This window comes from Anomalospiza imberbis, chromosome 27 (assembly GCF_031753505.1).
Source record: "Anomalospiza imberbis isolate Cuckoo-Finch-1a 21T00152 chromosome 27, ASM3175350v1, whole genome shotgun sequence".
Taxonomy (NCBI): Eukaryota; Metazoa; Chordata; class Aves; order Passeriformes; family Viduidae; genus Anomalospiza; species Anomalospiza imberbis.
The window spans coordinates 4,044,907-4,070,527 of NC_089707.1; the positions used below are offsets into that span (position 1 = coordinate 4,044,907).

A 25,621-nucleotide genomic window follows, 5' to 3' on the forward strand; every position below is an offset into this window, starting at 1 on the left:
TGGGGCTGTGCCGTCTCTGAGGGGACCCCCGAAACACTGCCCGGGACACGCACCTCAGTCCTCTCCTGAGACCAGCGGGTCTCTGGGAACTCCAATTAGTCATTGATGACAATCACTGGGGGTCCCACGCGGCGCTTCCAGGGGTTTGCGGGAGGTTTGTTTGGAGGTTGCCGTGAGGAGAACCCGCACCCCCTCAGCCGCCATGGTAAGAACATGACTCATCGCCGGGCAGCGGCCCTACAGCGGGTTTCCGTAGTGTAGCGGTTATCACGTTCGCCTCACACGCGAAAGGTCCCCGGTTCGATCCCGGGCGGAAACACCTGTTTTTCTTCTTTGCCTCAGGGTGGTTTTTTGTGGCTGTTGATTTCTTTGTTGTTTTGGTTTGGAGGGGCTTACGGTTTTGGTGGGTTTTTTTTAAAATTCGAACTTCATGATTTATTTATTTCCCAGCCGTCTCCAGACGACTCGGGGTCTCCACCGCGAGTTGGGAAGAGAAGCAACCGGCACCACTCGGCTCGTCGCTGACCAGCGCCCGCCGAGGCTCAAGTGGGCAAAGCGCGGCCCGGCGGGCGCTGCGCGTGCCGGTGCATCTCAATTCGGTTCGGATCGGCGAGAAACGGAGGGCAAAAAAAAGATAATATGAGGAAGAAAACGAATGTGCGTTGGCCGGGAATCGAACCCGGGTCAACTGCTTGGAAGGCAGCTATGCTAACCACTATACCACCAACGCTTGTTGGGAGTTTTGTCTCCAGCTTTCCTCAGGAACATCAACCAGCGGGACCCGACCATTCTCCTGACGTATGGGGTAAGGCACAACGAAAGATGAGAATGGCTCCACAGCCGCCCCACGATGGCAATAAATGCTGTGTTTGGGACCCTTCTCTGAGGGAGAGGAAGAATCTTCTCTCCGTGCTTTTTTGACCCTGTATCAGCCTCAATCCTCTCTGTGCCCACCCTCTCCAAGAAGACATTGCCACGGACTGCCCAGGGAGGCGGCGGACTCACCGTCCCTGGAGGTGTTTAAGGACAGACCTAGCTCCATGGTCTACATGACAAGGTGACTACGGCTCACAGGTTGCACTCCGTGACCTCAGAGGCCTTTTCCAACCCCTAATCTATTCTATGGCATTTTCTAATAGCTCCGTACTCCCGCAGCCATCTCCATATCTCCATCTCTCTCTCTCCCCCCCCCCCCCCGCTAGAGGCAGTGGTTCCTCCCGGGCCGCCCGGGCGCGCTCCCGCCACTTCCGCCGCCGGGTGAGAGGTCGCGCCGTGGCCGCCGCCGCCCCCGCGCCCCCGTTTCCGGGGCTGCCCCGCGCCCGGGACATGGAGCGGCACTGACGGAGCCGCCGCCGCCCCCTCCCTCCCCCGCCCTCCCTCCCGCGCAGGAGCCGCCCCCACCCCCGCCCGGCACGGGGAGGTCGCCGCGCCCCGCGGTGAGTGAGGAGGGGAGGGGGGAATGGCGGGGACGGAGGGTCCCGCCCCGGCACGGGCACGGCTGGGTGGGGCCCGCGCCTGTGAGGGGCGGCTGAGCCGGGCGGGGAGCGCTTGCCCGCTCCGTGGGCCGCATCCCCGCTGCCCTGGGCTGGGGGTGCCCGGGGGGTGCGGTGTTTGCCCCTTCCGTGGGCTCTATCCCCTCTCGGCATGGCGGCGGCCTCTCCTTGCCCCGGGGGGCGTTTGCTCGCCCGGGTTGGCCCCAGGCCTGGCCCTCAGGGGGTCGTTTGCAGCTCGCTCCCCACATAGGCTGCCCATGGATGGGGTGATGGGGGGCCCTCTGCCCTTGGAGGGGGGTCCCGTGTGCCCCCCAGCAGCCCCGGCTGGGCGCAGGCGGGTGAGGGGCTGCTCGCTCCCCTTCCACGGGAAAGAGCCGTGAGGGTGATGGGGGCACAGGAGGCTCCATCCCCTGCGATTCCCCCTCTCCTGCTGTCCCGAATCCCGGCCTTTCCTCTGCACCAAGGGCAGAGCTCCCGGTGGGAGCTGCAGAGGGACAAGGGCTGCTGGCAGCCTTTGCCACAGCTCATCCCTCTCTGGAGAAATCTCCACCGGTTTATCCCACCCTCGGTTGCTTTAATTTTTGGAGATCTTAAAGCTCCCGGCCCCGACAGGGACACGTTGTGAGGGCTCCTGTAGGTGACTCTTTTCCTGTGTTCCATCGGCTCTTCCCGAATGATTCACACTGGTTCCTGATCTCTTTTGTGTATTTTGGTCAGTTTATTTTTTCCCCCCCCTGGTTTAAGATTTTACTGTTCCTTCCCTGTGTGAAATGTGTGATCTGGGCTGGGTGCAATGAGAGCTAAGATGTTTCTCAGCATCATTAAAATCACACAACAGCCAAGGGAAGGACCTCGGGAAGTCTCTGGTCCAGCCTCTGCTCAAGGCAGGGTCAGCTGGGAGATCAGACCAGGTTACTCAGCATTCCTGAGCATCACTCCTGCTGCCCTTCATGCCTGCATCAAAAACTGCCCTTAAACTGCTGAATGCTGCTGCTTCCTCCCTCTCTGCTCTCCTCTGCAGCGGAGGAGTTTTCTTTGTGAGGCTTTGTCTCTCCTGGTCCCCTGTGAGCGCGCTTTTGGTGGAGAAATGGCTGTTTGGGGAGAGCAGGAGCCTCGACAAAAGGCAGTGGTGGGTCTTGAGTGTGTCTGTGACTCAGAGCTTAAAGACCTTTGTACTTGGGGAGACGAAGCACCCTCCTGTGCTCCTGGAGAGCAGATTGGTGTGGGGAGCCAGGGTTCCTGTGGCAGCAGGCTGAGGCACAGGGAAGCAGCATTCAGGCTTTGAAGATAAATGTGGGTTTTATGTCCCAGGTGGGACTGTGACCCTCTGGCTGGCTCCTTATGGTGTGTCCTTTGTTTGACTCTTCCCTCTAAGTGTATGGACCAGACCTCTGTTTTGTCAGTTTTTAGTACCTGATACTTGCAAGAATTCCAGTACTTTGGGAAGGGGATGACAGAAAGGTTCAGTACTCGAGATTCTCAGATTTTAAGAAGAATTTTCTGGGAGGGAACGAGGCACAGCACAGGGCTCACTGAGCCTCGTTGTTCAGATGAAGTCTCTCAGATTTATCAGGGCTGTTCAAACCCAGGCTGTGCTGACAGAACAGATTTGAACCAAGGAATGAAACCCAAGGATTTATTGGTGCCTCCCCACTCAGCTGGAAATGTGACCTATGGAAGATGCTTTTACCCAGCAGTTGTATGAAATCTCCTTTCTCCCCTCTTCCTCCCCAGTTTCCTGTCCTGCCCAGCTTTCTGAGTAGTTAATGCAGAAGATAAAGAGGGTTCGTCTGGAAAACGAGACTGCAGGAAGTTGGAGAAGGTATGTCCAGGCCCCTGTGTGGCCTCTGTGTGCTGTGGGACAGAGCAGCAATCACCTCTGCACTGAGAGAGGGTTCTGAGAAATCCCATCTGTGCAGTCCTAGCCAGGGAGCTCTGTGTCAGGATCTGTGAGTCAGGAAGTGACTCAGGACAATAACTTGTTTCACTCACTTCCAATATCGAGCTTTACAGTTTTTTCCGGGTTCTGATTTCCCACCTGTGCTTGTTGTCCCCTCCAGACTCACACCTTCCCCCATAGGAGGGTTGGGTGGTTCACCCACCTCACCTGACAGGGCACAAATGGCATTAAAAGACCCCCAAGGGGCAGCTCCATGTTTTTGGGAGTGGAGAGAGCAGTGTTCCTGCAACAGCTCTGAGTCATCTCAGTCCCTGCCTCAGCGTGGGGCAGAAGGGACAGGGCTTCTCCAGCAAGGTGGAAATCTTCAATGTGCTATTGCTGCCTGTCTTAAGATGGTTAATAACTGGTGTCTTGATCCAGCTCACGTTTGAGTAATGTAATCCCAACTGAGATAAGTTACTCCGTGTACTTATTTACTTACGTACACGGTATTGCCAGATACCGACTACGACTTTTTCCAGAGGTGGCTGTAGTGACAGAGGCAGAAATCTGAGTTTCCTTTTACTCTGTATCATGCCAGGACCTAAGTTTTAGGAGTTTTTTTTTTTCCGTTCTAGTGGGAGGTATCCCTGCCCATGGCAGAGGTTTGGAATTAGATGATCATTAAGGTTGCTTCCAGTTCAAACCATTCTGTGATTTTGTGAGAGTCTTCCAAGCTCCAGCAGTGCCAGTGGTAATTCCCAACACTCTCACCTCAGTTTGTGTGGTGGCTGCTTTCCTTATATCACTTCCCCACTCCATTCTAGTGCTGAAATCACCAGAATGAGAGCAGTGCCAAGCTTAGAGCTGTGCTGTTCACATGATAAAATCATGCCCCTATATTTTGGAAGGGGCTCCAGGCTCCAGTTCAGCTGGGGACAGGTACCAGTATCACATTTGTGGACTGGTTTTAAAGGTTAAACTTTCACTTGTGAGGAGCCAGCCTGGCTGAGTGAGATGGATTCATCAAGTGGGTGAGAGTTACCCAAGGGCCAGGCTTTGTGAGCTAAAGCCAGAGTATTTAACTGGCTGAGTTGACCTGCAGTAGGAGGGGGTTGGGAGAATTGCACTCAGTTTATGGATTTTCATGGTCTTTCTGTCATGTGTTTCTGACGGGCAGCACTTCTGCCTTCAGCTGTGATTTTAGCTGCTGCAGTGGAGAGCCTGGATACAGGCAGAGGCCACAGACACAGTCTTAAAACATCCCACATCTCTTCTGTGGTTTCACTTGGGCTTCCTGCCTGCCTTTGATTGGAAAATACTCCTCTTTATCCATTTTCAAGCTGTGGATTTACTGCTGGGCAGTAGGTACCAGGAGTACCTACAGAATTATTTTGGGAGCTTGTTCTTGTGTTACTTTTGGCACATTTTGTACAATTTTGGGACTTAGGAGTCTGAGGAGATGTTACATTTTCAGCCCTTCCACAAGGCTGATTCTGTCTCCTTGGAGCAAAATTATCCAAGCTAATTTTGTCCAGTAAACTGAAGTTCTTCTGCAATTCCCTGTAACATTCTTTCAGGTACCTCCAAGACCCCTCAAATGTCCTCTTGGAGGAACATCCTGCTTCTCAAGCGGGGTGTCAGAAACAGGTTTCCCTAGTCCTCAGTTCATTCCTGCTTTGCAGTGGATGACATCACTGACCTTGGGCAAGTCTGTGAGTCCACCTCACCTCAAATTAACATTTGTGTTAATGTGGAGGCGGTTCTTGTCCTCTCCTTCCACACCTGCTCACTTGGAAATCTCTGAGGAATGTGTGCCACGTTTGTCAGGATACTACCAGGGTCTGCTCCTGCTGCCTTCTCTCTCTCTTAGCAAAGCAGTTGCACTTTTTTTTCCTGTTTTCCCATCTCTCTTACTTCATTCCTGGCCTCAGTATCTCCTCAGGTAAGTGAATTGCTGTGCTTGGGCCTGAACCTCTCTCCCCAAGCAATGGGCAGGTTTTCCTTTGGGATAGGAAGGGGATTCCACTTCTGTGGTCTCATAGGGCAGGAGTTTATGTGCCTTTATGATAGGGCATAGCTTTGATGACATATCCATCCGAATTCCTGGAGTGGTTTTCCTTTGAGTCAAGCTGCTTGTTGTCTGCACCAGAATCTGCTGCTTGAGCTTCCTTTGACAGCTTATTCCTGGAGCCAGCCCTGCGAGAGGGAGTTTTTTGAGGTCAATATCTTAATTTTCAGGATTTCATAAGGGATGGGAGATGGACTTTTCCTTTCAATGTGTTTAAAATCCTTGAGTGCAGAGAATGCCAGGATCTGTAGTTTAAGGAGCACCTGCTTGATTTTAAGGCTTAATTCTCTCCCTCTACTCCTCCCTCAGTTTTTTGCCCAGTTCTGAAGGGGAAGCGAGGATGACTGCAGTGGACACGCTCTCAGACAGCTCCGAAGTGGTCGAGATGGAGGATGTGCCTTCCCAATTCCAGGTGCAAAAGCATTCTTGGGATGGGCTGCGTGACATTATTCACAGCAGCAGGAAGTACTCGGGCATGATAGTGAACAAAGCTCCCCATGATTTCCAGTTTGTCCGGAAAACAGAGGAGTCCAGCCCGCACTCTCACCGCCTCTATTACCTGGGTAAGCCTCCTGCCAGCGTCCAGGGGAATGTGGGGCTCTTCCAAACTCAGCAGGCAAGGGAAGGGAAGGGATGGGATGGGAGGGATCTCCCTTCGTGAGATTTGGGAACTGAGACTGCTCAAGGCCTGCAGGATCTTCCGCAAAGCCTGGGACTGAGCAGGGACTGCCCAGTCCCAGACAAGCCTCAAACACAGGGATCAGCTGTGACAAGGGGAAGTGTTGGCCAGCCAGCCAACATCCTTTCTCACACAGGGGACGGGGCAAGAGAAGGGACTATCTCGTGCCTCTGTAGCTTGGGAGAAATGGGATTTACTTGCTTCATTAACCAGACTGACTTTCCAAGAAATTCGCTGTCAGTAATGACTAATTACATGTTGCAACATATTAATGACGGGGTGGTGGTGTCTCCTGCTTTATTAGGTATCATGAAGGTAGGATGCTTTCAAGAGCAGGGAAGAAAATTGAGGTGGGAATGAGCTGTTCCTGGCATTTGCAGGGAAATATCCCTTTCCTTCAGTGGGACTGAAAGCAGAATTCCGTGTTGTACAGGTCCCTTGTTACAGATGGAGCCACGATGTAATTAGTGGCAGAGTTGTTGGATTTTAGTAACTGGATAATTTTGTGGCTGGTAACATGGGAAGCTTTATAGACTATAAAGAATTTGTTGTGCTTTGGGGCATGAGCTGATCATTACTGGGCCAGTACAAAAATTGCCAGATGCGCAACTCTGTGCAGTTACTGCTGCCCTGAAGTGACCTTGCTGTTCTTCCTTCTTTTTCCAGGTTTTGAGTGTAGGTCACTGTAGGATGCTGGATTTGAGGGACTGATTTGTGTTGTCACTAAGCAGCTCCTGTGTGCCAGTGACTTGATTTGTGTAGTTCTCATTAATTTTTGGGACACAAGTGCTGCTCTGAAGGGCAGGATCCAGAGCTGGCATATTTTTCTTGTCAAGTCTGAGCAGTGAGGCTTGATTTAAAGCTGAATGTATTTCCAGTTCACTTTGATACTGGTTTTGATCTAGATGATTAAAGAACTAAGTGGCTAATTTAAAATTTTTTTTTAATGTTCTGTTGTATGAAATGGCAACCAAATCAGCTACTGGGTGGTTGGTGTTCTGCCAGGGTGTGACTGTTCCAGGAGGCAGAACCAGGAATGAGGATACATGAGTGCCTTTTCAGTGTTTCCTTCCTTAAGGAATTGTACAGGGCTTAGAGCAGATTAATCCCTCAGTTAAGATCAGCATCAGCCAGGTAATCCCAGGGCACCTCTTCTCAGATGTCCCTAATAAGGGGTAAATGCTGATTTAAATGCTGATTCTTTTGCCATATTAATGGACACTCCTAGGGATGGGGCAGCCACAGCTTCCTCTGGGGAGCCTGTAAGTTCACAAGTGTTTAACTCAGTGTGCTGCTACTGCCCCAGCATGAAATAACATTTTAAAGGGTTTAAATGAAACTGAGGAGCAGATGTCCCTAATAAGGGGTAAATGCTGATTTAAATGCTGATTCTTTTGCCATAATAATGGACACTCCCAGGGATGGGGCAGCCACAGCTTCCTCTGGGCAGCCTGTAAGTTCACAAGTGTTTAACTCAGTGTGCTGCTACTGCCCCAGCGTGAAATAACATTTTAAAGGGTTTAAATGAAACTGAGGAGCGGATGGAGACTCCTGATGAACTTTGCTGTCGGGTTGAATATTTCACTTGGAAGCAAAGTAAACTGTCTTTTGGGGAGGAAGGCAATATTTTCCTTGTAAATGTCAATTGATTGTAGTCAGCCTGAGGTCATTGGAGAAAGTTCTAACATAAGGGGAAGGGAAGTCCAGATCACAGTTGCCTGAGTGTCAGATATGTGTGTCCAGAGTCATTTGTTCCTCTCTGCAGTTTTTCCTGTATGGACATCCTCAATCATTCCTGGGCCATCCCCACAGGGTTTTATGTTGTATCGTGGCAGATGCTGCTTATGTTAAACACCACATGCTCAGCACTTTGGTGTTCCTGCATCTCTGAGGATTAGATCCTCACATATTGCTCTGCTTCCTGAGCACTTATTAATATTTCAGTTTTAATTTGAAGTAACTACTGCTGGGTCAGCCAGCTCAGAAATCTCTCTGTTCTGCCCAGAACATGTGCAGAGCAGGCAGTATCGGGGCACGTATCCCTGTGTGAATTTCTGATCCAGGGAGTCTCTGCAGCATAAGTAGAGGGCAAGTTCATGGTCTTTGTTTTTGTGGAAACCATCAGAATCACGTGTCAAGATATTTGATGGTTGTTTTGGAAGTTGGATGAAGGCCAGGAGCTCATTTGATAACCACAGTCAAAAGCTTATGTAAAATGACAAGGTCTTTTGACTCTGTAGGATACTGTTTCACATTTGAATGGGCTCTCTGGAGCTTCCAAGCTTTTCCTTCCCCCTTGCAAGCTGCTGCCTTGGCCTGAATCAGGTCCCTGTAGCAAATTTCTATAAGAGAAATGTGGAGAGTAATGTTGAGTCACCCGTTGAGAGAGTGGTGCTCTTAGAGTGCATCTGGGGCACAGAGGGGAAAATTGGGCCTAAAACATTCTGGAGAGGTGGGGTAGTGTTAAATCTTACTTAGGAAAATTCCAAACAAATCAATATCTAAATGGTTTAGATGTTATTCTGGGGTTGATCTGGGAGCTGCTTGGGAAGGAATGTGGGTAAAGGTCTCTGGGTAGTCCCACCCCCTGTTTCCAGACTTCTGTTTGAATTTGCATGTGGGCCTCTTTGTCCTGGCTAATTCATCTTAAGTAGGATGATGCTTTTGTCCTCCTAATAGGAATGCCATATGGTAGCAGAGAGAATTCCCTTCTTTACTCAGAGATTCCCAAAAAGGTACGGAAGGAGGCTTTGCTGCTCTTGTCCTGGAAACAGATGCTGGATCACTTTCAGGTAAGCCAGAGTGGGAAGAGCCTGGGTTGTCAGTGCCTGGGGAAACTGGGTGATGCTGTGGTGGGGACATCTGTGTGCTGTCTGTCATCCTTCCTGCTTTTAAAAAATTGGGAAAGTTGAGTTTAAATTGCTGCTTCTGCCTTACACTGTTGTGAGTGCACCAGAAAGGGAAGGAATTTCCCCCTCCCTGGTTTCAGTATCTTCATGTCCTTTGTCACTGACAGCATTGGAGGGTGTTGGTCTTTTGAGCCCTACTTAAAAAGTTCCTGGTGGAACAGAATTTATCTGTCTTGACCCCATTTGGGCTGTGAGTTCTCTCCAGAGTAATTCAAGATCCTGGAAGAACTTTTGTTTGCAGTGTCTGACATGGAAACTGTTTGTGAAGGCTGCAGATAACGTCATTAAGTTAATTGGTTACATCTGATTTGCATAAGCAGAGCAAGCGCAGCTGTTCTCACTTCATGCTGAAGTGACAACTGTAGAACTGAGAGATTCACAGCTCAGCCCTCCTGTGGAGGGAGATTTGGGGGGTATGGGGGGTTTAGGCCTCCTGGACTCCACAGCTGTAACCTGGAGTACTGGAATTGGGAACCTGTACCCTGACACTGCTGCCTGTTTGAGCTGGGGTGTTGTGACAGGCTCAGAGCACTCCTGTGAACATTCCTCTCCTTGCAAATCCTTTCAGATATTCCTTTCCTTCAATTCTAGGCAACCCCTCACCACGGGATGTATTCCAGAGAGGAGGAGCTCTTGAGGGAACGCAAGAGACTGGGTGTTTTTGGGATAACATCTTATGATTTCCACAGTGAGAGTGGCCTGTTCCTCTTCCAGGCCAGCAACAGCCTCTTCCATTGTCGAGATGGGGGCAAGAATGGGTTCATGGTGAGTCTGCCAGGCATTTCATGGACTCACCTCAAAGGGGCTTGATGGTTTGGATTGGAGATGGCTGCATGTGGAATCCCAGGCTCGATTGGGGTGGAAGGGACCTTAAAGCCCATCCCAGTGTCACCCTGTGCCATGAGCAGGGACACCTTCCACTATCCCAGGGTGCTCCAAGCTCCATTCAGCCTGGCCTTGGACACTTCCAGGGATCCAGGGGCAGCCACAGCTGCTCTGGGCACCCTGTGCCAGGGCCTCCCCACCCTCACAGGAGGTTCTCCTGGAGCCCCTTCATGCACTGCAAGGGGCTATGAAGTCTTCTCCAGTGAACATTCCCAGCTCTCCCAACCTGGCTCTAGAGTGGCTCCAGCCCATGAAGCATCTCTGTGGCTCTTTTGGACCTGCTCTAGCAGGTCCACATCTTCCACATCTTCATCTGTTTGGTTATGGTGGTTGCTCTTGTGTCCTGTCAGGGCCACGTTTGCCACCATAGGCTGTGCTCTGTCTCTGATTTAGGCTTTTTCTCTGCAGAGCTGGGAGCTGATGTGGCACCCAGCTCTGTGTGTGTGTCTCTTGCCATAGGTGTCTCCAATGAAGCCTCTGGAGATCAAGACTCAGTGCTCAGGGCCACGGATGGATCCCAAAATCTGCCCTGCTGACCCAGCCTTCTTCTCCTTCATTAACAACAACGACCTGTGGGTGGCAAACATCGAGACAGGCGAGGAGAGGCGGATGACGTACTGCCACAAAGGTATGGGACTTCCTCCCCCCCAAAGGGAATTCCTGCTGAGGAATCTGGCCTGCAATACCCACATTCCTGGCTTATTTCTTACAAGTGCATTTGTCTTTTGGGTCAGCATTTTCCAAGGACATGTAAATGCAAATGCTGTCTCATCTTTGTTCCTGTCCAGGCTTATCCAATGTTCTGGATGACCCCAAGTCTGCTGGTGTAGCCACTTTTGTCATTCAGGAGGAGTTTGATCGGTTCACGGGCTATTGGTGGTGTCCCACAGCTTCCACAGAAGGTCAGTCACTGTTCTGCTCATCAAATCCTGGTGATGTGACTGCTACCTCCAGCTAGGAATGAGGTTCTGAGCATGATTTTCCTTTGGGCCGTTCCTGGGGAGATCATCTGAAGGAACAAAGCACTGAGGGGATTATAATTGTGGAGTGTTTGCAGGTGGTCACTAAGAGCTGGGGCTGTACAGGTGTTCCCTCTGCACCAGTGCTCCAGGCAAGCCAGAAACAGCAGGAAATGCTGTTGTAAACATTCCTGCTCTCTGTCCCAGGTTCAGAGGATGTGAAAACACTGCGGATCTTGTATGAGGAAGTGGATGAGTCAGAGGTGGAGATAATTCATGTTCCTTCACCTGCCTTGGAGGAGAGAAAAACAGATTCCTACCGGTACCCCAGGACAGGTGGGTGAAACACGTGGGGCTGCTGAGGCAGATCTGGACTCCTGCTGGAATCAGCAGTGGAATTGGGGCTATAAACTTTGCATCATTAATCTGGGCACTTACTGGGATGTAGAAACTGGTTGTAAAAGTTGAGACCTAATTGAGTCTCTGATCCCAAAATCTGCTGCAAGAAAGGCTGAACTTTAAATCCCAGCCCTAAATGAAAGGATTGCTGAGGAAGTGGAATATATCCGGTGGCATATTGTGGAATACATTCTGAATCCCATCTTTCCTCTCCCTCCTGGGAACATGCACAGCCAGCTAGGGAAGGCAAAGCAAACTGTTCCCATTCCCTAAATGACTCTGGTGTTTGCTCACATACATATTTGATATTTGTAAATTCACACAGAGCCATTTTAGTAGGACCTGGGGCAGTTCTCCTTTAGAAGCTGTATTTTGTATAACCACAGAACATTCAACTTGATCATCTTGGTGTTTTTTCACTTCTTCTCTGCAGGCAGCAAAAACCCCAAGATTACATTGAAACTGGCAGAATTTAAAACAGACAGCAAGGGTAAGGTAAGTGATAATTCAGAAAGGGACATTGCACAGGAGTGTTTTTGAAGCTCCCTAGAATTAAAACAAGGTCACAAATAAATCCTAAATAGTGTTAGTCTGGGTTTTTTATTCTCTTGCAATAGCTGGATCTCTAATGTGTTTATCAAAGAAACAGAAAGGTTTGAAAATGCTGACAAGAATCATTCTGGGGGAGATTCAGCTGGGAATGTGGAGGGAAGGGAGAAGTGGGGCTTGCTTGGTGCACCACAGCAGAGAGAGGAGGGCTGGAACCAGGTGTAACTGGGGGCTTCAGTCCCTGCCTGTGCCCTTTCCTGTGGCTGAATGCCAAAACCATTTTGCTTTGAAGCCTGTTTTTCCCTTCTCTTCCTGCTCTTTGTAGCAAGGCTTGCTTCTCCTGGCCTGACCCTTGCTGATGCCAGTAGCTAAACTTCCTTGTTCTGCCATCTCCCTGAGCTTCCCTGGGAGAAGGTGATGAACTCTGGTGCTTTGATTTGATGTTGGGCCTTGGTTTTGCTGCAGATTGTGTGTGCTCAGGACAAAGAGCTGGTGCAACCCTTTGCTGCCTTGTTTCCCACTGTGGAGTACATTGCCCGTGCTGGATGGACCCGGGATGGCAAATAGTAAGTCCATTTTCCTCCCAAAATAACTCTCCCAAGGGCTCCTCTGGTTGCAGACCCTTGACATGTTTCTGCTGTGTTCATGACCTGATTTTAAAGCCCTGAGTGCCAGAAATGGCACATGAATATTTGGCTTCTTCCGTGCTGTGACAGCCTAAAAGTACGAACGAAGCAGAGCTGTGGTGTTTGTCACAACCAGAGTTAAATGACATTGATACAGTAAGTGGGCAGTCCTGGGGAATTCTTTGGAGCTGAAGGTGTTTAACACAGGTAAAATGTGTTAAACAACGTGTTAAACATTGTTAATAACGTGTTAAACATTTCCTGCTGAAAACGAGGGTGTTCTGTGGGCAGTTTTGTCTTTGTTTGTTGGCACAGTTTGTCATCAAAGCCTGAATCACAGGACAGGGGCAGGGTCTGTGGTGCCACGTCCTTCATGCAGTGTGTCCAAAGGGAAGGATTGTTCTGGGGCTGGCTATTGCTCCAAATGGGATACACGGTCTTGCCTGAAGAGTTACAGAATTCACCCCAATCTGATTGAAATTTTAAAGTTCTTCATTTTTCTCCCTCCCAAGCTTGGCTGTTAACTGGTGTGTGTGCAGATTAAGTTAAGGTGACTTGGCTGTCTTTGAAGGTGGCATTCTGTAACTCAGCATTAATTTTCTGCTCTGGAAAGGAAATTTAGAGAGCTTTCCAGCAGGTAATCCCAGAGGTGATTGTGATGTTCTTCACCAGAGCTTATCTAAATGTGCTGAATATCTCAGTTCCTGAAATCCTGCGGTGCTGGGGGAGAATTGGCTCTTTTCAAATCTGCCTTTCATGATGAAGCTCCCCTGGATGCACTCACAGGCCTTGGGGTGGCTGTGCTTTGCCATCTGTCATGCTGAGAGCCTGCACTGCAGCACCACTTCCAGGGACTCTCCTTGGAGGGGAGCAGGGCTGGGACTGAAGCAACTCCTTCCCCTGGCACTCGTGTTGGGTCTGTGCCTCTCCCTGCCAGAGCGCGAGGAGGAGGCTGTGGTCGGAGCTCCTGGAGGGTGATCACTTGAGCTGGAGGAGAGCTGGAGCACAAACAGTGCTTCCTGATGGAGGGGTGTCCAAGGAGGAGTTCCATTCTGGAGACAGGGCTGTGTTAGCAGTGCTCCCTTGGAACAGGCACTGGCAAATCTGTCAGACATCTCGTCTGAGCGATACCCCTGTGAAATACCAGAGCTGTCTGGCAGTGCGTGTGTGTTGGCACAGCTTCCAGGGGATTAGAAAGCAGCAGTGATGAGAAAAGCTTTGCATTCAGATGCCCAAATCCTTTCTGGCAGCGGGGGAAAGAAAGGGATGCATGTTCTGAGTGTTGGAAAGGGACCTCTATTCTTTGGTACTGACATTCACCTCTGACTTCTTTCCCCAGTGCCTGGGCTATGTTCCTAGACAGACCTCAGCAGAGGCTTCAGCTAGTCCTCCTGCCTCCAGCACTCTTTATTCCAGTCCCAGAAAATGAGGAGCAGCGTGCTGAATTTGCCAAAACTGTGCCAGAAAATGTCCAGCCATTTGTGATCTATGAAGAAACCACTGATGTGTGGATAAATGTAAGAGGTTCGGGGTTGGGAGGAGAATACAGGCTGCCCCTTCCTCCCCTCAGTTAACCATTCTCATGTTGATTGGATGTCCAGTTAAGTCCTTGCTATGGCAGCTTTGCTACTCAGTCCCAAATTTGATGTTGAATCAGGGGTTTGATAAAGCAAATCACTCACAGGTTTCTCATCTTGTGTGGCAGGTTCATGACATCTTCTATCCTTTCATCCAGCCGGAGGGGGAGGAGGAAGAGCTCTGCTTTATCCGAGCCAACGAGTGCAAAACGGGGTTCTGTCACCTGTACAGGGTGACAGCAATCCTGAAGCCAGGCAGCCACGACTGGGTGCAGCCCTGTGTCCACAGTGAGGGTAAGGGCTGCAGCCCTGGGAGCTCCCCCTCCTGTTGGCCTGTGTTGTCCTTTGGGGAGGGCAGTAATTTATGCTCATGGTCTCTCTTGTAGATGATTTCAAATGTCCCATCAAGGAGGAGATTGCCCTGACTGGTGGGGAATGGGAGGTGCTGGCGAGGCACGGATCCAAGGTAGGGGTTATTTTTATTCTTTTGCAGTGCTCAGCTCTGCATTGTCTGCCCCCAGTCCTGGCCTGAGTCCTCCCTTACACTTGGGACCTGCAAGAACTGCTTAAGCTTCATTTTGTTGCTGTTTTTATTGCTGCCTCTGCTTTCCCCAGAAGTGCTGTAGGCTAGTGCACATGGATCTGATTGCCTTCTTAATCAGACTTCAGATTGCTCCTTAGGTATATCCCAGGAGTGGGTCAGGCCATAAAAAAGGACACAAGTCTGAGGTTTAAGAGCAACAAAGAACCATTTTGTGGAGAAGCTGGGGATTGCTGCCTTTGCTGAGGCATTTTAACTCCAATGAGTTCTTGCAACGTGGAAATGTGTCCTGGCACTCAGAGTGAACTCTTGGTCTCCAGCTGATCCCTCAACAGAGCCTTTAGGAACAAGGCAGCTGGGGAATATAAAGCAATTTAGAATATGGAGAAGCTGTATCTGTTGTTGTTTGCAGAACAGCCAGAAATGAATTTTTATTAATCTTGTAGAAACCTAGTTTCATTTTTGCTTCAAGAATTAACTCCGAGTCTGATCTTTAACACTCCCAGGTGATTCTGTCAAAATAAAGACCTTGTCTGTTCATTTCCAATTAATCTGGATTTTCACTTCTCGCTTTTTAAAAGACCAACAGCTCCAAGCTTTTGGTTTCTGCTGCTTTTCCTCAATCTGCAATTAACCTGCTGTCCCTCCCCATGTGGATTCTCACTGTTCATGCTGTTGATTTTGGCCACAGCTCTTCCCTGCATGTGTTATGGCTAAAATTGTGTTAGCAGCAATTATTTTGATGCATTTGTTGCTCCACAGGGCTCTGCCTAGTTTTCCTGGCCAATTGAGTTGGATGTTTTTCCCTTTGCTGTTCACAGGGGTCTTCAAACTGTGGGTTAGCCAGAAATAGCATTTGGAAACTGTAAGGTGGAAAAACAGTTCAGTTACTGTTGCTAGATCAATGCAGGATTTAAAAGCTGTCGCCTCTGTTCCTGCCTGACTGGGTGGTTTTTAGAAACAGCTTTATCTGGACAGTAAAACCTATTTTAATGTGTCTCAAAGTTTGGTGCTGAGAGCTGTTAGACTGGTCCTCCCACGAATGGGAATTCATTACCATGATGGCTGGAAAAAAGGTAGCTGTACCTTTATAATCCAGCCATGCTGGCTGTGGCCAGGTGAGGGTTGGGCTCTTCTCCCAGGTAACAAGGGACAGGAGCAGAGAAAACAGCCTCACGTTGCTCCAGGGGGATTTAGGTTGGAGATGGGGGAAATGGCTGCACTGGAAAGGTGATCAGGCACTTGGGCAGGCTGTCCAGGGCAGTGGGGAGTCACCACCCCTGGAAGTGTTAAATGGGATGTGGATGTGGCACATGGGGATGTGGGTTAGTGATGACCACAGTGTTTCTGGGTTCATGGTTGGTCTTGGAGGGGTTTTTCCATTTTCTAAATTATTCCATGGTTCTGTAAGATGTCATAAAAGCACAGAATGTTCCTTGTTAAGAGGATGGCTTCCTATTAACCTGCAGGGAGCAAAGCCCAGCTTTTTATGCCCATTAATAAGCAAATGTTTTGAGTCTTTAACAAAAGGGCTGAGAGACTGCTCTCTGTCACTGCATTGTGTTGTCTGCAGTTCTCCCAAGTGCTGTGTGTGTTCTCTGGCCCCTCAACTCCCTGCCCTGAGCAGCCCTGTCATGGTCTGTGTGTGTTCTGGGCTGGCAGAGGAGCAGAGCTTGTCCCTGCCTGTCCCTGAGCCCTCTCTCCTGGCACAGATCTGGGTCAATGAGGCCACCAAGCTGGTGTATTTCCAAGGCACGAAGGACACCCCGCTGGAGCACCACCTCTACGTGGTCAGCTACGAGTCTCCCGGGGAGATCATGCGCCTCACCACTCCAGGCTTCTCCCACAGCTGCTCCATGAGCCAGGTTTGTTGTTCCTTGGATTCCCATCTCCTGACTGACAGGGATCTTTACTGGGAATGGCAATGACTCGTGGCCAGTAAAGAGTCCTGAGCGCTGCTCAAGACGTGGGCAGTGCAGGACCTCATTCCCTAACTCTCTTGTGTTCCCTGGCAGAACTTTGACATGTTCATCAGCCACTACAGCAGTGTGAGCACTCCTCCCTGTGTGCACATCTACAAGCTCAGCGGCTCTGAAGACGACCCACTCCACAAGCAGCCCAAGTTTTGGGCCAGCATGATGGAGGCAGCCAGTAAGTCCTGGAGAATGTGCCCATGGGGCCTTTCAGTGAGAAAGTAGCCAAGAGTGATGGGGAAGGAGGGGGTCTGAGGGAAGGTGAATCATGTTATCTCGTGGGGAAGATATTTCTCACTTGCCCAGGAAATGTTCTGTGGGCTTTTGATGTGTTTCACACATGGAGCAAAAGTCCTGCTCTGGGATGTACAGAGTTGACACACACACGAGGATGTGGTTTTACTGTGGAATCGCTGAAAGGTTTTAAGTGAGAATGGACATTAAAGCCCATCCTGTTCTCATGCCCTGCCATGGACAGGGACATCTTTCACTAGTCCAGGTTGCTCCAAGCCCTGTTCAACCTGGCCTTGAACACTTCAAGGTGCTTTTTTATTTGTGATTTGTCTGAAGAGGGAAAGGACAAGTATCTGGGATACAGTGGCTGCTCCATTCTGCACTGCAGTTATTAAAGGTTTTGGTACAGCTCACAGCAGCACCTGAACCCCTACTGCAAACACTTTGCCCCATGCCTGTTGTGGCACAGTTGGAGAATTCACAGCCAGTGAGATTTTCCTTCCCTGTGCAGGCAGGTGGAAGCTGTTCTTCCCAGGGAGGGGCTTTGCTATGCCTTGGTGTGGTTTGGTGTTGATGGAGCTCTGCTCAGGGTCAGCTTTGGACAGAGCTGGTTCAGGGGGTGGGAGCAGAGCCTGCTCAGTCCCTCAGCACTGTGTGTGACCGTGTGACCCTCCTGCTGCAGGCTGTCCCCCAGACTACATCCCCCCAGAGATCTTCCACTTCCGCACGCAGTCGGACGTGGAGCTCTACGGAATGGTCTACAAACCCCACGATGTCCAGCCTGGCAAGAAGCATCCCACAGTGCTCTTTGTGTATGGAGGCCCTCAGGTAAAAACGCAGGGGAACTGCTGGGGTCAGGGCTGGGGCTGCTGCCCGGGGCAGAGCTCTGTCAGTCATGCATCAAGACTTTGGGTAGCAATGAACACTGTCATGGAATCATGGAATGGTTTGGGTTGGAGTGAGCTTAAAGCCCATCCAGTCCCATTCCTGCCATGGGCAGGGACACCTTCCACTGTCCTAGGTTGTTCAGAGATCCAGCCTGGCCTTGAACACAGCCAGGGATGGGGCAGCCACAGCTTCTCTGGGCACCCTGTGCCAGGGCTTCACCACCATTATAGCAAAAAACTTCCTCCTAATATCTAATCTAAACCTACTCTTTTTGTCCCTGTGTTTGACCTCTGCTTCAAACCTCAGATGACTTTTCCAGCATGTGGTTTGATTTCCATGGTCTGATAGCTCGATCAGTGGCTGCTGTCCAGCTCAGGATGCTCCACTGACACAGGAAGGCACTGGAAGGCAGCTGCTCGGCTCTGAAACTCTTCCTCCCTCCTTGTGCAGGTGCAGCTGGTGAACAACTCTTTCAAAGGCATCAAGTACCTGCGGCTGAACACGTTGGCATCCCTGGGCTATGCTGTGGTGGTGATTGATGGAAGGGGATCATGCCAGCGAGGCCTCAAATTTGAAGGGGCCCTGAAAAACCAAATGGTAACGTCCTCCTTGTGCTGGGGAATCTCCCATCATTTGTCCTTCCTAAGGGTGGTGGCAGCTCATTTCCTGTGTGAGTGTTTCTGTCTCAGGTTTCTAAATTTATCAAGTCCACTAACATGAGCCTCCATTTTGCCTTTTAGGGTCAGGTGGAGATAGAGGACCAGGTGGAAGGTTTACATTATGTAGCAGAAAAATACGGGTTCATCGACTTGAGCCGGGTCGCCATCCATGGCTGGTCCTATGGGGGCTTTCTGTCCCTCATGGGGCTCATCTGTAAACCCAACGTCTTCAAGGTGAGCCTGCACGTGGGGCTGGCACCTTTGGGATACTTGGCTCTCACACTTCTATCCCTCTTGGCAGCTGGAATTGGCATTTTGGCTTGTTTGTGGTGGACAGGTGGAAATGTCCCCCTGTCCTGCCTGCCTGGAGCTCACGACTCCCATCCTGTGTCCTGCTGCAGCTCATCCCTGGCTGGGATGGCTCTGGGATGGGCTTGATCTGCCATGCAGGGACATACGGATGTGCTATTCCCCATCCCAAGTCCCCAGCACAGTTTCTGGATCAATCACAACTCCTCCTTGTAGAGGGGAGGCCTTTAGTGCTGATGTGCAGGAATTTTTCCCACTGTGACCACAAGAGAAACAGCAGGAGGAGGGATCTGGGTTGTGTGTGGGATTGCTGAAGGAGAATCCTGATCTGAGCGACAGAACAGCCCAGAGCCTTTCTCCTGCCTCTCCAGGAAAGCAGGGAGCACTTGGGCTGTTGAGCAGGCGATAATGGAGGCTGTGTGGTGGCACCTCTCTGTTTGACAGATTGCTATAGCAGGTGCCCCTGTCACCGTGTGGATGGCCTACGACACCGGCTACACCGAGCGCTACATGGACGTCCCCGAGAACAACCAGCAGGGCTACGAGGCTGGCTCGGTGGCACTGCACGTGGAAAAGCTTCCCAACGAGTGAGTACGCACCCCACACCTGCTCCTGGACCTCTGCTCAATCCCAGAGGAGTGGAGGGGTTCTGATCTGCTTTATCTCGGCAGCCACTGGGCCATAGCACCCCCAGCCCCCCTGCTAGGGAGGGCTTGAGGCCAGTGGCCACGGCCTGGCACTGCTCTTGCTTGGGTTTGGCTTGTCCAGCTGGAAGTTCTTTGTTCAAACCCTCTGCAGAGCTTTTATCTGGTGCCTCATTGTGTTTTCCACCTGGTTTTTTATCCTGATTCTTTCCTTATCTCTCACCCCATGTCCAGGCCAAATCGTTTGCTGATCCTCCATGGCTTTTTGGATGAAAATGTGCACTTTTTTCACACCAACTTCCTGGTATCGCAGCTAATCCGGGCTGGAAAACCTTACCAGCTGCAGGTAGGAGGGACAGGAGTGGGGAGGGATGGTCCCATAAATCCGGAGAAAGTTCCCTGCTGTGTGTTCGGGGACGGGAGGGGACGGAGGCAGATCCCCCACATGCTGCTGTGATGCTGGTGACAGTGAGCACCTCGCTGGACTCGAGAGGAGGCCGGGAGGTGGCACTGTGGCTGTTCCACGCTGGCAGATGTGGCATGTGCAGGCAGGGCTGCTGCCCTGCGGCCTGGAACTTTCCTCCTCCAGGAGCTGTTCTGTCCCACTTGGCAGGGGTGGCTGCAGTGAGGGAGGGGGTGCTCCAGACTTTCCCTGCCACTTCTTTGTCCTGATGGAGACTGGATGGAGGGAGCAGGGCTGAGGGGAGGGAGTTCTGTCCTTGCTGAATGACCAATGCCCCATGTCTGCCCTGGCACAGATCTACCCCAACGAGAGACACAGTATTCGGTGCCCTGAGTCAGGAGAGCACTACGAAATCACGCTGCTGCACTTTCTACAAGAATACCTCTGAGAGCACGAGCCTCTGCAAACTGGACACTGACAGCTCACCTGCCCCGTGCCCTCCTGCTCCCCGGCAGCGTCCAACCCAGAGCACAAGGGGCTGAGTGCCCACATCGGGCTGGGGGTACCCCCAGGCCATGGGGAAAAGCTGGAGGGCACCTTCCCTTTGGACAGTGCCACCTTCTCTCACTTTCCAAGCTGGAGGTCTGCCCCTGCTCGGCTGCTCGTCCTCCTCCTCTCCTCCAGCCTGGCTGTTCAATGCTTTTTTTGCTGCTACTCCCTCTCTCCTGGGAATCAATGGACAGTGGTCTGTGTCCCGAGGCTGAGGTTTGTGTCCATCTCTCTTTTCCCCAATCCTTTTCCTCTTCCGCTGCACCTGTGCAGTTCCCAAACCCTTACCTGCAAGAACTCAGTGCCTGTGTTGGAAACGGAAGAGCCGAATCAAAAGCTGCCTTAAGCCAGGAGCGCGAGGGAAGAGAGAACTACCTACTGCTCACCTGGGGATCTGGCCCTGCTGCCACACTGGAGCCCTGGGAGGTGAAGAGAGGTCTACAGAAGCATGCAACACTAGTCTTTTGGGTTTTTTTGTTTTGTTTTTTTTTATATATATATATCTATTTTCAAGTTTAAATTTGCAGAGCAGATGGAGGAAGTGGCCAGGGCCGGTAACGGCGTCCTCTGAGCCTTCCTCTCATGGCCGCTCTCACACAGAGTTGTGCCAACAGGTAGCACTGGCAGCTGGCTACAGCCAGAGCCTCTCTCCAGAGCTCACAGCAGCATTTGGGTTTTTGCAACACAAGATGGATGATATTTATGCAAATCCTCCCTCCCTCTGTTCTCTGTGCCGCCTCCCGACCCCCCTTGTCCTTCCCTGAGCTTTCCAATGTGCACTGAAATTGGCTGTGCTTCAGTTCTCTGCGGGTCAGTGACTGGTCCCCTTGCCCGTCTACTCAGCAATGCTCTCTCCTGGTTTTTATTTACCTGGGCAACAGGAACTGCAGTTCTGGGGAGGGGGATTGAGCAATCACACCTCAGGGGAGCACATCCCCCCCTCAAGCCAAGGGTTCTGCCAGGGGCAAAACAAAAACACAAACAAAACCCACCCAAATGAACCACGTTGACTTGCCCTGGAGTATTTTAAGTGCGTATTATGAAAAGAAAATATTTTTATGGATTCTTATTCTTTTATAATTATGAGTGTAAGATGTAGCGACTCATTAAAATATTGGACAGAGACGTGGTGGCTGCTTTGGGGGGCAGGAGGAAGCAGCAGCTGCTGCCAGAGCCAGAGCAGCTCTGCTGAAAGCCAAGTAAGTGCTCTGTTCTTTCTGTGCCGAGCAGTGGAGAGAATATTAAATCCCTGATGTTCCTCTGGGGAAGCACGATCCAAGCAGTTGAGGGTTGGGAATCCTGGACTGTGTGCTTGGCTCAGCGTGACCTTGAGCGAGTCAGCAGCAGCCTGGGGTGGGCACCTCCCTCCCTCCGATGGGATTGGGGGTGCAGCTGCTCTGCTCCCACTCTGGGACACACAGAGCTGCTTGTGCAGAGCTGGGCCTGCCTCTGCTCGCCCTCCCAGCTCAAAGCTCCCAAACCTGGCCTTGCTTTGCCTTCCTCCGTGGGAGCCGGTGTTAATTAACCCGGCTGTTAATGCCCTGAGGGTGCTGCTGGAGGCTTGTTCTAAATGCAGAGCTTCTTCCAGTTGGAGCATTTGGGTTCCTGGGGGTGGCTGGGAGCAGAGTTTCCCCCCTCTGCTTGTCCCTGTGCCCAAATAATTGTCCCAATATTGCAGTCGTGGTTTAGCTGCTACAAAGCACCTCAGGTGTGAGTTTTGAGGTTAGAGGGGTGAAAGCAGGGACTGGGGTGGAGGAAGTTGCACCTCTGAGATGTGTCTATAAGAGCACCCTGCAGCCAGCAAAGCTGCACCCTCTGTTCCTCACAGCTGGGTGGGTGCTGCTGGATGGTAAGAAGCTTTATTTTGGCAGAGTTTGTTTCTGTGCTTCCCTAATTTAATTTTTAGGCTTAATTTAAACTGCTTGTTCCTGTCCCCAAAAAGCTGAGTGTTTCTTAAAATGTCTTAAGACTCTCTTGTCTAGAAGAGTTTGCAGATCTGTTGGCTCCTCTGATCCCCCAGCTTGCTGCAGGATTTTTTGGCAGCCTAGAAAGGGGTTGGTCGCCTTCTTTTGGGGATTGAGAATCCCGAGAGGAATTAGCTGGGAAATCTCCTCCCGGGAACCGGAGCTGTTCCATATGGAACAGGCTCTGTCGGGGATTGAAACACAAATTATGTGGGTGGACCCACCCTGCTGTCCCGCTGGAAGGGTGATGGGAGCAGGGTGGCTCTGGGTGGAGGAGTTGCAGCTGGAGGATGAAGCTGAGTTAATTTCTTGAGTGGTAATGACAGAGGAACCAGCAGGTGCTGGGGAAACCAGGCAAAAACCACTCTTCCTCAAGATTTTGGGACTTGAGAGTGGCTTGGGAGGCATTTCTCTCCCAAAACCCACCCTGTGGGGCTTTATTTTTAGGTGGATGGTGTGGAGGGAGAACAGATGTTCTTGAGGACTTATTTTTAAAACAAAATCACTCCTCAAGCTACAAAATTAGCTCAGAAAAGTCACTCCTTGCCCTGAAAGATGCTCGAATGGAAAACTTCCTGGCATCTCCATTCCCAAAGTGGGTGGGATAAAGGTGCAATGACAGCTCTGGATCTGGGAAAGCCACGTCAGTGGAAACTCTGGCTGCTTGAGGGTCTCAGGCATTTGATCTCTGTCCTGGGCCATGCTGTCTGCACCCCCAGAACAAGTGGAGCGGCTCAGAAATCCCAGAGTCCCCCAAAGGAGGACTGGGGTGTCCAAGGAAGGCGCTGGGCTGGGCTCTGGGTGTGTCTGTGCTGGCCACACGACAGGGTGTAAATTGATCTTGGAGAATCCTCTCGGAGGGGTTTTGGTGAAATCACAGGCATCCCAGCTCCGTGCTGGAACACAAGGAAGGCTTCAGGCATGGCCTCTGCAGAGAAACCTCCTGGCCCTGATTCTCCCTCCAGCCCCTCTCGGAGCTGGCACAGATTTCTGTGCCTCCCCCTCTGCTCTAATCCAGGGTTTTCCTGCTCCCAGCCCCTGGCTGCAGCCGGGGGGCTCAGCCCAGGGCCCCCTGACCCACTCGTGCCATCCCCAGCCCTGTGCCATGGCTCTGACCCTGGGGCTGCTGCTGGCCCTGCTGGGCTGTGCCACAGCACCGGATCCTGCCCTGGAGGAGGCCTGGGAAGGGTGGAAGAGTCTCTATGCCAAGGAATATCCGGGGGTAGGTCCTGCTCCCCACAACCCTCCCAGCATGGCTGGGTCCTGCCCGGGGGGTCTTGTCCACATGCACCCACCCTGCCCTGTGCCCCCTTGATCCAGGGGCCATTCCTGATCCTTCTGAACCTCTGGCAGGAGGCCGAGGCCCTCCGCAGGGAGATCTGGGAGCAGAACCTGCGCCACATCCAGCAGCACAACCGGGAGGAGTCGCAGGGGAAGCACAGCTACCGCCTGGCCATGAACCACTTCGGGGACCTGGTACCTGCTGCCACCTTCCCTGGGCACTCCTCAGAGCACCCAGAGCTCGATCCAGGGGGTCAGGGAAGGGATGCTCGCAGGGTTTGATCCAGGGCGTGCCAACTCCCAGCTCACTCCCGGGCGGGAGTGGGGCACCCTTGGCATCACACGAGTTTTCCCTTGGTGACCTGCAGACGAACCAGGAGTTCAATGAGCTCATGAACGGCTACACCCCGATGCCGAGGGAGGAGCCAGCTCCGCTATTCCAAACCTCGGCAGCCCTGAAAGCCCCGATGAAGGTGGACTGGAGGGCCAAGGGCTACGTGACACCTGTAAAATCCCAGGTGGGCGCGGGCTGGGAGCCCAGCCAGGGATCTGGGCAGCAGAACTGAGCAGCAGCAGCTCTGCGCTGCTCCGGAGCTCTGGCCCCTGAGAGCAGCACCGGGGGCTCAGAGCATCCCTCTGGGGGGCTTGGGGGTGAGGCCGTGACCCCTGCTGTCCCCACCTCCCCCAGGGGGACTGCGGGTCCTGCTGGGCGTTCAGTGCCACGGGGGCCCTGGAGGGGCTCATGTTCAGGCGGACGGGGAAGTTGGTGGCGCTGAGCGAGCAGAACCTCATCGACTGCACCCAGAAGCTGGGCAACATGGGCTGCAGAGGGGGCTACGCGCAACGGGCCTTCCAGTACGTGCGTGACAACGGCGGCCTCAGCTCCGAGCGTGCCTACCCCTACACGGGCACGGTAAGGGACAGCAGGTGACCCCGGGATGTGGCAGAGCACTGCTGGTGGCACAGCCCCGGTGACACTCTCCCTCTCTCAGGACAACTCCAACTGCCGATACAACCCCCGGTACAAGGCCGCCACCTGCTCCGGCTTCTGGATGGTGCCCCGGGGCAATGAGGTGGCCCTGACGCAGGCGGTGGCAGCCGTGGGCCCAGTGTCTGTGGCAGTGGATGCCAGCAGCCACAATTTCCAATTCTATGGCTCAGGTACTGTCTCCTCTTCAAGGGTAAACTGAGGCAGGGCTACCTCTCTGCAGGCCTGGGCTGCTGAGCCCTTGTTGAGCCCCTTGCCCAGGGCCCCCAGCCCCAGGGAAGCGATGCCACCACCTGGAAATGGGACCAGGGCTGGCCCCAGCTCACCCCAGCCCTGCTCCCCACAGGCATCTTCACTTGCCCATACGGCCAGCAGCAGCTGAACCACGCCATGCTGCTCGTGGGCTACAACACTGCCCAGATACGCAACTGCAGCATGAGCTACTGGATCCTAAAGAACAGGTGAGGGCTGGGGGGTGCCCCGAACCTGCTGCCCCCCAGCTCCCCATCCTGATGGATGTGCTGCTCCTGTCTCTGCCTGCAGCTGGTCGGAGGGCTGGGGTGAGAAGGGCTACATGTTCCTGCTGAAGGACGCCGGCAACCAGTGCGGGGTGGCCAGTGATGTCAGCTACCCACTAGCCTGAGCCAGGACAGCTCTCCCTCCTTCCCACCCTGCCTGCGAGCCCACAGCTGGTTCCTTTTGGAATAGGGCTTTTGTTCCTCTGCAGCAAGAAGCAATTAAAAGTGCCGTGCTTAAGTGGCTGATGCAGCCAGGTCCTCGTGAGGCAACGCTGGCACCACGGATGGCTCGGGTCGGGTGGCAATTGAAGCCCATCTTCTTCCCGGACACCTTCCAGGTTGCTCCAAGCCCCCTCCAACGGGGATGCTCCCTCTCACCATGCTCAGCATTCTGCAGGCCTTCCCTCCCAGCCCGGCCATCCCGCTGTCCTTTGTCCCCATGGACGCTTGTCCCAATGCCACCTTATCCTCGTGCTCCCTTTGTCCCCTGACCACAGGGCCTCTTGTCCCGTGACCACCGTGCCCTCGTCCCTCTGTCCGGCTGTCCCTTGTCCTTGCTGTCCCCACGTCCTGCTGTCCCTCCGCGGTCTCCGCCGCTTGGGCCCGCCCGGGCTCCTGCCCACACCCAACATGGCCGCCGTGCC

General features: G+C 52.3%; 3 protein-coding genes and 2 non-coding genes across 8 annotated transcripts in view; 3 read left to right on the forward strand and 2 right to left on the reverse strand.

Annotated features, from left to right (window-relative positions):
* Window positions 1-246: 246 nt before the first annotated feature.
* TRNAV-CAC (transfer RNA valine (anticodon CAC)) lies at window positions 247-319 on the forward strand. The gene has a single exon. It is a non-coding gene; the product is annotated as a tRNA-Val (tRNA).
* Window positions 320-658: 339 nt separating this feature from the next.
* TRNAG-UCC (transfer RNA glycine (anticodon UCC)) lies at window positions 659-730 on the reverse strand. The gene has a single exon. It is a non-coding gene; the product is annotated as a tRNA-Gly (tRNA).
* Window positions 731-1,988: 1,258 nt separating this feature from the next.
* Window positions 1,989-21,351, forward strand: DPP9 (dipeptidyl peptidase 9). Of its 4 annotated transcripts, none has more exons than XM_068174104.1 (21): window positions 1,989-2,126; window positions 3,228-3,315; window positions 5,753-6,006; window positions 8,802-8,914; window positions 9,623-9,796; window positions 10,376-10,544; window positions 10,705-10,818; window positions 11,083-11,211; window positions 11,708-11,769; window positions 12,289-12,389; window positions 13,789-13,966; window positions 14,155-14,320; window positions 14,413-14,492; window positions 16,280-16,432; window positions 16,583-16,718; window positions 17,457-17,602; window positions 18,113-18,259; window positions 18,403-18,555; window positions 19,075-19,217; window positions 19,509-19,620; window positions 20,033-21,351. In XM_068174104.1, the coding sequence occupies exons 2-21, from the start codon at window positions 3,260-3,262 to the stop codon at window positions 20,123-20,125; spliced, it is 2,679 nt and encodes an 892-aa protein (XP_068030205.1). In that variant the 5' UTR covers window positions 1,989-2,126; window positions 3,228-3,259; the 3' UTR covers window positions 20,126-21,351. The 4 variants fall into 4 exon arrangements, with proteins under 4 accessions (XP_068030205.1, XP_068030206.1, XP_068030208.1 ...); XM_068174105.1 differs by lacking the exon at window positions 1,989-2,126 and having other exon boundaries at window positions 3,222-3,315; window positions 5,753-5,855; window positions 5,952-6,006; XM_068174107.1 differs by lacking the exons at window positions 1,989-2,126; window positions 16,280-16,432; window positions 16,583-16,718; ... (4 more) ...; window positions 19,509-19,620; window positions 20,033-21,351 and adding an exon at window positions 15,573-16,187 and having other exon boundaries at window positions 3,222-3,315.
* Window positions 20,076-25,621, reverse strand: part of HDGFL2 (HDGF like 2) — a 79,141-nt gene continuing 73,595 nt past the window's right edge. Inside the window, exon 16 of the mRNA XM_068174118.1 lies at window positions 20,076-20,154. Coding sequence (XP_068030219.1) covers window positions 20,091-20,154 — 64 coding nt within the window. The 3' untranslated portion in view covers window positions 20,076-20,090. The remainder of the gene's footprint in view (window positions 20,155-25,621) is intronic.
* Window positions 22,057-25,139, forward strand: LOC137463129 (procathepsin L-like). Its single transcript, XM_068174125.1, has 8 exons — window positions 22,057-22,075; window positions 23,287-23,412; window positions 23,544-23,666; window positions 23,840-23,989; window positions 24,160-24,384; window positions 24,464-24,632; window positions 24,806-24,920; window positions 25,003-25,139. The coding sequence occupies exons 1-8, from the start codon at window positions 22,073-22,075 to the stop codon at window positions 25,100-25,102; spliced, it is 1,011 nt and encodes a 336-aa protein (XP_068030226.1). The 5' UTR covers window positions 22,057-22,072; the 3' UTR covers window positions 25,103-25,139.

Bases quoted from the DNA above. Each gene is read 5' to 3' on its own strand.
- DPP9 (XM_068174104.1), top strand. From the start codon at position 3,260: ATGCAGAAGATAAAGAGGGTTCGTCTGGAAAACGAGACTGCAGGAAGT. The intron at 11,770-12,288 runs GTAAGTGATAAT...GTTTTGCTGCAG, and splicing joins AAACAGACAGCAAGGGTAAG to ATTGTGTGTGCTCAGGACAA. The intron at 14,493-16,279 runs GTAGGGGTTATT...CTCCTGGCACAG, and splicing joins TGGCGAGGCACGGATCCAAG to ATCTGGGTCAATGAGGCCAC.
- LOC137463129 (XM_068174125.1), top strand. The intron at 23,413-23,543 runs GTAGGTCCTGCT...AACCTCTGGCAG, and splicing joins ATGCCAAGGAATATCCGGGG to GAGGCCGAGGCCCTCCGCAG. The intron at 23,667-23,839 runs GTACCTGCTGCC...GGTGACCTGCAG, and splicing joins TGAACCACTTCGGGGACCTG to ACGAACCAGGAGTTCAATGA.